Source organism: Bombina bombina, chromosome 1, assembly GCF_027579735.1.
Source record: "Bombina bombina isolate aBomBom1 chromosome 1, aBomBom1.pri, whole genome shotgun sequence".
Classification (NCBI taxonomy): Eukaryota; Metazoa; Chordata; class Amphibia; order Anura; family Bombinatoridae; genus Bombina; species Bombina bombina.
This window is the reverse complement of record NC_069499.1, coordinates 1498878780-1498889064: the sequence shown is the minus strand read 5'-3', so window position 1 is coordinate 1498889064 and position 10285 is coordinate 1498878780. Positions and strand designations below refer to the sequence as shown.

The 10285-nt window shown below is 34.3% G+C and overlaps 1 protein-coding gene across 3 annotated transcripts in view; it reads left to right on the top strand.

The window, feature by feature from the left end:
* AXIN2 (axin 2) overlaps positions 1-7040 on the top strand; it is a 36729-nt gene extending 29689 nt beyond the window's left edge. For 2 of the 3 annotated variants that reach the window (XM_053707785.1, XM_053707778.1), the window contains exons 9-11: positions 236-325; positions 2665-2832; positions 4633-7040. In XM_053707785.1, the coding sequence (XP_053563760.1) occupies positions 236-325; positions 2665-2832; positions 4633-4759 (385 nt within the window). In that variant the 3' untranslated portion in view covers positions 4760-7040. Of the gene's footprint in view, positions 1-235; positions 326-2664; positions 2879-4632 lie in introns of all 3 variants that reach the window. The other variant, XM_053707793.1, reaches the window with a different exon arrangement.
* The last annotated feature ends 3245 nt before the right edge of the window (positions 7041-10285 follow it).

The window sequence follows — 10285 nt, the reverse complement described above, 5'->3', positions numbered from 1 at the left end:
TATATATATATATATATATATATATATATATATATATATATATATATATATATATATATATATATATATATATATATATATATATATATATATATATATATATATATATATATATATATATATATATATATATATATATATATATATATATATATATATATATATATATATATCTTTTTTTTTTTTTTTTATAATAATCACACATTCTTATCTCGCGTGCCTTTTTATATTTCAGATGTCCAGCATCCAGTCATCAAAGAAGTCACTCCCTTCCCAGCCAAGCAGTATCTAGTCCTGTTACCTCAATATCCCCTGGGCCTGAAGAGTGAGTATTATTACTTTCATTCAAGGAGCACCATACCTCATTTCTTCTGAACATAAGCATGTAAATAGTGAATGTTTGTACATTATTTCCTTTTGTTACAATTTATTCATGTGCAAACTATTTATAAATATGATTATAACATGGGCCACTATATTCTTAGAACCTTTGGGTTGTGCCAATAGGTCAGAAGACATCTGTGGCACGTAATAGGTTAATAAGCATTTGCAGATTAGGCTAATTATAGGGCCTGGTTCCTTTTTTAACAAGGGATACAGCTATAGTGAAGCCAAAAAGTGACCTAAATAATTAAAGGCGTCTATTCTCTGCCCTCTTCATCTTAAGAAGCCATTTGGCTTTGAAGTCCAGCCATGAGGCACCTGTCTGCAGCCTTTCATTTTTAATTGGCTGACCCTTGGACCCCCAGCTGTCTGAGCAAAGGAGACATTAGAATTTCTTTATGGAGCTGCCTACTATAAAGGCTTATTACACATTAGTAAGTCAAAATTAGTGTGGAGTGCCCCCAAATCACCCTTGATATGCAGAAAGCACTTACTAGAGGAATTTTTTTTTTTTTTTAAATTCCCCAAAATCTTAAACATTTATATTGCCCAAATTAATATAAATTGTAGGATACTATTAATGTGTTTATGCTAATATGTTCTCTCACTTAAGTATATATTAATGAGACAGCACAGTCTGTATCTGCACTTTTCAGTTCTCAAAACAACTTTTGGATTTGTTTCAAACTATACAAAGTTTTAAACCTCGACTTAGAGAAGTAAAAGTGAAATTATGCAGCACCAATTTACTGTTTTAATATATTTTGCCATATAGGTGAAGTTAAAAAAAGCACTTAGCCTTGTTTAAAAAAAGACTTAAAATCCAAATGTGTGTTCTTTCATGATTCAGAGCATACAATAAAAAAAAACTTTCCAATTAACTCTTATTATCAAATTTAGCTAGAAGCTACCTAAACACATTGGGTGAGCCAATGACAAGAGGCATATATGTGCAGCTAGCTCCTAGTAGTGCACTGCTGCTCCTGAGCCTACCGATGCATGCTTTTCACCAAAGGATATCAAGAGAACAAAGCAAATTAGAGATTAGAAATACATGGGAAAGTTGTTTAAAATTGCATAATCTGAGTAATTAAAGTTGAATTATTTTGACTTTACTGTCCCTTTTTAACTCTGAGATTGGCACCTTGTGGGCAGTGCCAGTCCCCGGGTCTAGGATGCTGCTAATAGGTGCAAGGAGCGTATGTGCCCATCAGCAACTCCAAGATCAGCAGTTTTCATTTCTTTTTCTTTTTTTTTAAATGTCCATATATAGCAAAATGCATTTAAAAAAAAAACAAAACAAAAAAAACACTGCTTTAGTAATTTTTTGTTCTACTTTTTTGTCTCTTTGTGTCTGTGACTATTGTTTCTGAGTCTCTGCGGGTTTATAAATATATTATCACAGAAGGGATGGCGTAAACGATCTCTTCCAGAGCTAAAAAAATAATTCTTAGTAAAATTAAATATTTATTATAAGTACAGAATAATGATTCTCAACCAGGTTATCATAAAACCCTGTGTTTTGCAGCCCATAGTTGAGGGTCTTCCTAATCCAATTAGGATGGAGTTAGATACTATTCCCAGAAACTTCTTGTCTCATTTTTTTGAAAATTGGGTAATCGGTGGTGTCCTCTTGGGACCAGTAGTGCTCTATGGCTCCTGATCAGTACTTTAACTATGTGTTTAAACACATAGTGTTGCTAGTGTTAAAATGACATGCTCTATCAAAACAGAGCATGTACTTTTCCCACTATAATGGTCCTTTTACTTTTATCCTCATTTAGATATCATTGTATTCATTTTGCCTATAGAGCACTGGTTTTCAAACCAGTCCTAAGGCCTCCCCAATGGTCCAGATTTTTAGGATTACCGTGGCCTGTTAGGGAGGTGTGAGGACAGATTTGAAAACCAGTGCTATAGAGTGTTCTAGGTATTATAACTAAGGAAGTCTGTTTTTATAAGATATGGTTAGTGATCTTAATCCATTAGGTTTTTCACTGCATCTACATCTTTTTCTTTTTTTTTTTATTTAATCTACTTGTTCTTTTGCCCCTCTAGCATACCACAAAGTGCTGTAAAATATTTGAAGTGTGGGAGGGGCAACTAGCTGTCATATGTAGACTGTCTGCTGCAGTTAAGTGGAAGGGGGTGTGGCCAATATATACATATAGAAATGCAGGCTTTTACAATATGTATTCAGAAGTAATATATGTATTTTCTTTTGTTTAGGTGGGTGTTGTCTAATAGTGATGCTAATGTTTTGTTTTTTTCTCTCCTAAGTCACAAAGAACCAAAGAGACAGCTGAATGCACCGCTTGCATCCTCTAGTGAACTTATGGTCACATACTTTTTCTGTGGGGAAGAAATCCCATATAGGAGGATGCTGAAATCTCACAGCCTGACTCTAGGACACTTCAAAGAACAGTTGAGCAAAAAGGGAAACTATAGGTACGGGGCAAGAACTATTCCCGTGTAAGGAAGTGGCGCTAACCTTGTGAGTCTAACACTTGTCGCGGCTCTTGCATGGCGAATTGTGTTTGTTTTGTTTTTTTAAATTCATTACTGATATAAACTGCAATTTCTTTTTAAAATGTTTTGCTTTTCAAATAACATTTTCTATGCGGTGCTACACTTTTATTTCATTAACGCTGGCAATTTTTTTTCTTTCTAATATTAAACTAGAACTTGCACGTAACTTTAATATTTTTATTTAACTGCGAATAAGGATTGTCTGCTTTATTTACACACTCCTCATTTTTTTTTTTTATTATACATAAACTATTTTGTTTCTAGCCAGCATAACTCTGCTGCTTTATTTAACTTGTTATGAATAGCTTGTAAATTAGGTGGATTAGACCATAAAGTGCCAACCCTCATTATATTATTTTTTAATCTGATGCTCTTAATTGTATCTATCCTGTAACTCGCCCATATTTTGGCCTCCAAGTATAAAACAAGATTATGTTTTGGTTTCTGCATCCGCTTAAGGGGTAAACAAAGCTGTAGATTACAATTGCCTGTGTATAAAACAATGCACATTTGTGCTTCTCTCCTCATAGAAGCAGAGTCAGAATTCCCTGAGGGTAATAAAATACATCTTTGTAGGTTATACCTCTTAGTATAAATCAACAAGAATTATCACTGCATTGCAAAATATCTGCATGATATATAGCTAGAGTAGTATCCAAGATTCGGCATTAAACCTTCACATACACAGGTAGAATAGATCCAAAGCCTTTAATCGATATAAAGAAACAAAATATATATATTTTGTATGATGTTTTCCTGGGTGGAAAACCGCACCATTTAAATTACAGGAAAAACAGGCAAAATATACAATGAAAGTATTTTACAAATTTAATTTTTTCTAAATACACACAATTAGATATTTTTGGTGAATTATTCATTCCTTCTCGGCATATTAACCGAACACAGGATTAGTTTGTACTAAATGAAAGTATACACCTAAGAGATACTTGTGTTTATTTTCTATGCACCATTTATGACCGTTATCATGTGTTTGGTGCTCGCCTGCCCCATCTCTTCCCGTCCTGTAATCCCATGTTTGGTGAAGGCCTGCAGGGGAGCATCTTCTGTCTGCTCTAGCTTTTGGCAGCACTTTGATTGGAGCTTTAGGTGACCTTGGCTTGCCCTTGGAAGCTGAGAAGCGTCTAACCTAGAGCTCAGGCCACATCTGGCATTGATTTAGATTTTTCCCTTTTAGGGTATGCTTAATAAGAATGTCTTTGAAACTCTAATTCTCCTTTGTAACTGAACGCACAAAGAAACATCATAGCTAGTCCTATTGGCTCTTGTCTCTGGTATTAGGTCTTTAATATATCATTGATCTAGTCCTACAAATTGTTTTACTAAGCTTCTTAATAAAAACAGATATATTTAACCGTTTCCTGCAAGAGGAAACTAGTTGTCTTTTTTTATTTACTTTTGGAGGCCAAATTATGGTGTTTAATATGAAATATTTTTTTTTTTGTTTTAAATCAATTTCTTGTTCCTTTTTCGTATAAAGTATTTTAGGTTTCCCATTAACAATATACACTTCTAGGGGAGCTATAAGTGGAGTAAAATGATTTGACTGAGGCTACATTTTTAATATACAAGGAAGAAGGGATAGAATTATCTAGCCATTGTGTTTTATTTAAGTGCTGTTCATTTTGATAGATTTCAAATATCAAATTTATTTTATTTTTTTCCTTGTAGTTCTTAATTTGTGTTGTCTTATTTTTGCAGATATTACTTTAAAAAAGTCAGCCATGAATTTGACTGCGGCGCAGTGTTTGAAGAGATTCAGGAAGATGACACTGTACTCCCCACCTATGAAGGGAGAGTACTAGGAAAAGTGGAACGTATTGACTGAGAGAGAGCAATTGAACTCTCTGGAGTGCCACTTACATTCCTCCCTAGAACCACAAGTCTCGCAAAAAGCCTGAATCTGTTGCTTGCGCTTCACAATCCTGTTTGTGGAACATTTGGTTATGTGACCTCTCTTAGGAGACTTCTGCACAGGTCAAACATGACAGTGACAAGCTATGCACAAGCATCTCCCCGCTTTCCGCTGGGTACCATTATGATGGGACCAGCTATCAGCCAGGCTGGGTTTTCACTACATTTGTGTTGGTGCAAGGATTATTAAAGCAACTTACCCCTTGGGAATACTTTGAGAAGATGTTCTTGGAAAAAACAATGTCATGATCTCCAACATCATATGTGAACTCTTTAGGCTATTTATTTATAATGAAAAAAATACCACTAGACTACAGATTGTATCAGACACACATAATGACTTTCTAATGATTTAGCTAGGACTGGATTTTTTATTTTATTATTTTTTATATTTATTAAAGTTCTAGGTCCACCGTCTGACCATGCTGCTTTTATACTTTTTTTTTTTTTTGGACGGGGGAAGAGAAACGAACTCATTGTATATACACTCTGAAGAATTAAGCTAGATTGAAAGTGTATTCAGTCAGTGAGTGGTGGTGGGGGGTGGGGGGAATATGATTACACATTTGCCAAACCTGGATGTGAAAATGATTTGGGGATCCCATTGGTCTGTGGAATTTTATGCTGCTTGTTGAAATTTGGCAAATTGTTTTAGAAGCACTCTCTGTGGTTATTTTGTTTCACGATTTAAGGGGCTGTTTTTTTTATGTACACCTCTTTTAATATTGAACTCTATGTACCCAGCTTAAAAAAAAACAAAAAAACATATTAAATACTAATTTATTATTATTATTATTATTATTTTGTAATTAACAAATTTGGAACTGGAGTGTTCTCTGAAATATGTCTAACAAATAAGGCAATATTTGTCTTATTAAAAAAAAAAAAGGCATTGTGGGCATTTAACACTTTGCTGCCCTATGTTTTCGCACCACAGAAAATGAATAAATTAAAGACACTTATACATTGGCAGCACATTATTGTACATTCTATATTTAATTTTTCAGAATCTGGTAGATGTAAGGCATAATTTATATTTTTGGACTTTTGCTGTTCACCATAATATCATAATTACATTTAACTTATATCTTCCTTTCACTTTGGAAAACCTTTAGTAAATTATGTCTCAGAGCCCTAACAATTGTCTATGCTTGCCGCTAAACTATTTCTGCCTGCATTATTAAAAATTAACTCCAGGATCATTTTATAACTTATATGGTCAATTTTTTTGTTCCCTTCTTAATTTCAAGCTGTTTTTTTTTTTTTTCCCCCAAATCACCCAGCTTCCTGTTCAGTGATATGACGCGTGCCATCTAACTCATTCAGTGAATATCCTAATGTAAGCAAGAACGTACAAAATATATATATTTTTTTCCTGAAACGTGAAACACTGAACAGAAAGTTAAAAACACCTTTAAAAATGTGAAAGTCTTCACAAGGAAGCCATTTTGTAGATTATAATATGTAATAAAATGGCCCTTTTAATACATACAGGTTGATAAAATTTAGTTCAGTTTTAGAATTTACTGGTAGCAAGAGGCAAATTCATAAGTCAGCTAATTAACTCACCTTGCTAGGAAGGGCAAAATCAAAATAACTTTGGTAGCAATGAAGAATGATGCAGAATTATTTTTCAGGTTGTGGAAAAAGAGGCTCCTACCATGACGTTTTTGTTGCTAGAGTGGATCCTGTTTTTAATAAAAGTGTGTTAATGCACAATAAGCTGTCACATGATTAACTGTTCTCTAACCTGCTGCTTTGTCGAATTGGAAGTGTTATTTGATGCCTTGTCTCTCAAAGTACTTTGTATTTTCCCTGTCTGGGTTGTATATGAATTTATTGTTCTGAAAAAAATTGTAATTACTTTGTACAAAATCTCTGTATATATTGTAATGAAATTACACTGTATAGTGTTACATTTTATTATAAGTATAGTACCTGTGCCTCTATGGTGAGAGATCACCGTAATGTCACCCTATTTTGTAGGGTCAAAGCCTTCCCTTTTATTTAAAGGGTTAATGTATATCCTATGCCTTTTTAATGTCTTGTACTTATGACTTTTTTGGCATTTTGTTCAACTTATACTGTAAATTATGCATTATAAAGAGTTTCATTTAAAGATAAAATACATGGTACACTAATTATTGTAATTAAGAGATGTAGCCTTTATTAAAATTTTATATTTTTCAAATCAATGTATGTTTTTTCATTATTATAAATTCACCACTTCTGTCACAGTGTGAAAGAATGCGTTCCAAGATGGCGGCGCCCAGTGTGGAAATGCAGAGCTTCACTAACTGGCACCTGAAATAGTTTAAAGGGACAGTCTACACCAGAATTTTTATTGTTTAAAAAGATAGATAATCCCTGTATTACCCATTCTCTAGTTTTGCACAACCAACACAGTTCTATAGTCTTTTTACCTCTGTGATTACCTTGTATCTAAGCCTCTGCAAACTGCCCCCTTATTTCAGTTCTTTTGTCAGACATCCATTTTAGCCAATCAGAGCTGGCTCACCTGAACTTCACATGCGTGAGCACTGTGTTATCTATATGACACACATGAACTAACACCCTCTAGTGGTGAAAAATGCCCTGAGAGAAGAGGCGGCCTTCAAGGGCTTAGAAATTAGCATATGAACCTCCTAGATTTAGCTTTCAACTAAGAATACCAAGAGAACAAAGCAAAATTGGTGATAAAAGTAATTTGGAATTTTTTTTTAAAATGACATCCTCTATCTAAATCATGAAAGTTTATTTTTGACTAGACTGTCCCTTTAAAATAAGAGAGTGGCTCTGAAGAGAGCTGCACTCATGACACACATAAATACACACATACATACATACACACACACACACACACATTCGTATTGTTGCAGACCCACAAATCATAAGTGCTGAAAGGCAGTCTACTACCTGTGAGTTATTGTCCAAGCACAATTCTAATTGAACTAGAACCACTAGTATGCTCGCTGCTATTGCAAAACATTGTTTTTGCTTTCCATGAGTACTTGGCAGAATTTGAAGCCTAATGGTTGTGGATTCAAGTGTCGGCTACACAATAAAAACTACTCCCTTATTAAGTGGGCTTTCTTGGTATGCTTCCAAAAGACATTTCCTTATGACAACTGCTTCATGGAGAAACATTACGTATTTGTTATTTGAGACTTCAAATTTACATTTTTCAATCCCAATCCAGCAATATCCATATTGGTTGCCACAGGAATCAATAAACTAATAAGTATATAAGCTTACATTTCTTTTTTTGTTCTTGCCCAATCCTGACCCATTTAAAAAAAATAAAATAAAAATAAGTTATATATATATATATATATATATATATATATATATATATATATATATATATATATATATATATATATATATATATATATATGATGCAGGGCCTCCCCTGCCATTTTGGCCCCCAAATTTTATTTAAATTTTAATATAAATGGAAAAAAAATTGTGTATAAAAAAAATTAACTTTTTTTTTTCACGCCCATGTTACGCTATGGAGATGCAGACAGTGTACTTTACATACTCCATTGCGCAACATGGGTGCATATTTTGATCATTAGAGCGACACCTGCTGGCTACTAAACAAAAAATATTAACTTTTTTTTCTCCTCATGTTACGCTATGGAGGGGCAGTGTACTTTTCTACTTCTCCATTGCGTAACATGGGTGCATTTTTTAAATCCCACAGTAACGAAGAGAACACCACCCACTGGCTGCCACAGGCTGACCGAACGTCAGTGTGGAAAAAATAGGCCAATAGGAGGCATCACTCGTAGTGCCTCTTAGCGAGGGAGCCAATCGGAGGACACGTTCTCCTGGTGATTGACAGCACCAGGAGAACATGACCGTTGTTGATTGGCTCCCTGCGCATGCGCAAGACAGCTTGACTCTGAGCGCAGCGCAGTACTACTGGAGGCAAAGAGAACTGGGAAGGAGAGACTGCCACCTGACCTGACCTGTCATCCCATCTGGGTCACTCTGGACGCGGATGGAGCCATCTATTTGGAGCCAAAAATCTTCAGCTGCTGCCCTACTAAACCGGACCCGGTAAGGCAGAATAATAACTGGCCTGGGTTAAAGTTTTAAAGAGCGTCGGACAGCGCATCTACGCAGCAGCAGGGGAGTTAGTGATGTGAAAATGAAATACTTGTTACTATTATTTGTCCACATTATTTTTATTATAATATACCTTGATCATGAATCAAGGTATATTATAATAAAAATAACGTGCACAAATAATAGTTATGTAATGATTTATGAGCTTTTGGTTCCTTTTGCTTTACTAGTCTAGTCCTGACTTCAAGGGGTAGAATAATAAAATAAATGTGCAGCAATGATATTCATTGTTGGGACCCCTAAACACCTTGGATTTTGAAAACATTTATTTTCTTAATCAAATAAAAAAAAATAATGCTATTCATTGGTAAATTGTGGGTTAACAGTAGCACTGTTTACAAACTTTACATAACTTAGCATGCCACGTGCTTGCTGTCTTGGCAAAAATGAGTAGCAGGGCTAGAGTATTAAACTTCCATGATTCTGATAAAAATTGCAAACTTTCTAATGTAATTGTATTATGTAATTTACTCTCTCTTAATCCTTTGTTGAACAGCATACCTAGTGTATTGAGCACAACATAGTGGCAGAAGTAGTGTTTGCAGTATTGATCACTTATTTTTTGTGAAAATAAAAATATCTAGATATGCTCCGCAGCATGTGTGTCTTAAAAACTTTCAAGGGATATGAAACCAATATTTTTTTATTTCATAATTCAGATACAGCATGTAATTTGAATCAAATTTCTAATGTACTCCTCAAAAAAATGATAATAGGAGTACATTAGAAAGTTGCTTAAAACTGCTGCTTTATCGGAATCATGACAGAAAAAAATATGGGTTTCATATTCCTTTAAAGGGATAGGAAAGTCACAATAAAACTTGCATGATTCTAATAGAGCATGTCCCTTTAACTATATTTTATTTGCTGTTTAGAGAGGTTAAATGACTTATAAATATTTGTGTCACTGGCTGTGTGTGCCGTGTGTGTGTATTGATGGTAAAAATAAATAAAATAATTGCCTGAGAGTAACAGGTGACAGTCAGACGCCATTGGTAGTGCCATCTGATGGTGTGGCTTTATTTAAAGGGGTGGGGTCAAGCGCCCCACTATCTTTAAATTTCACCAGCCGCCACTGGATCAAGACATTTTTATATTTACTGAATAATGAAGGAATCTATAAGCATAATTTGCAGCATTAAAGTAAAAAGTATGTTTTAAACATATATTTTAATGGGCCTGGATTTCTAGATCTCATATAATCAAAGCAAGCATTTTGTTATCTGGCAAGAGTTTCTGTTACAATCCTTTAGACTAAAATTTGATGTTTACTAAGTTAACCAGTTTTCCAAGACACCATTTA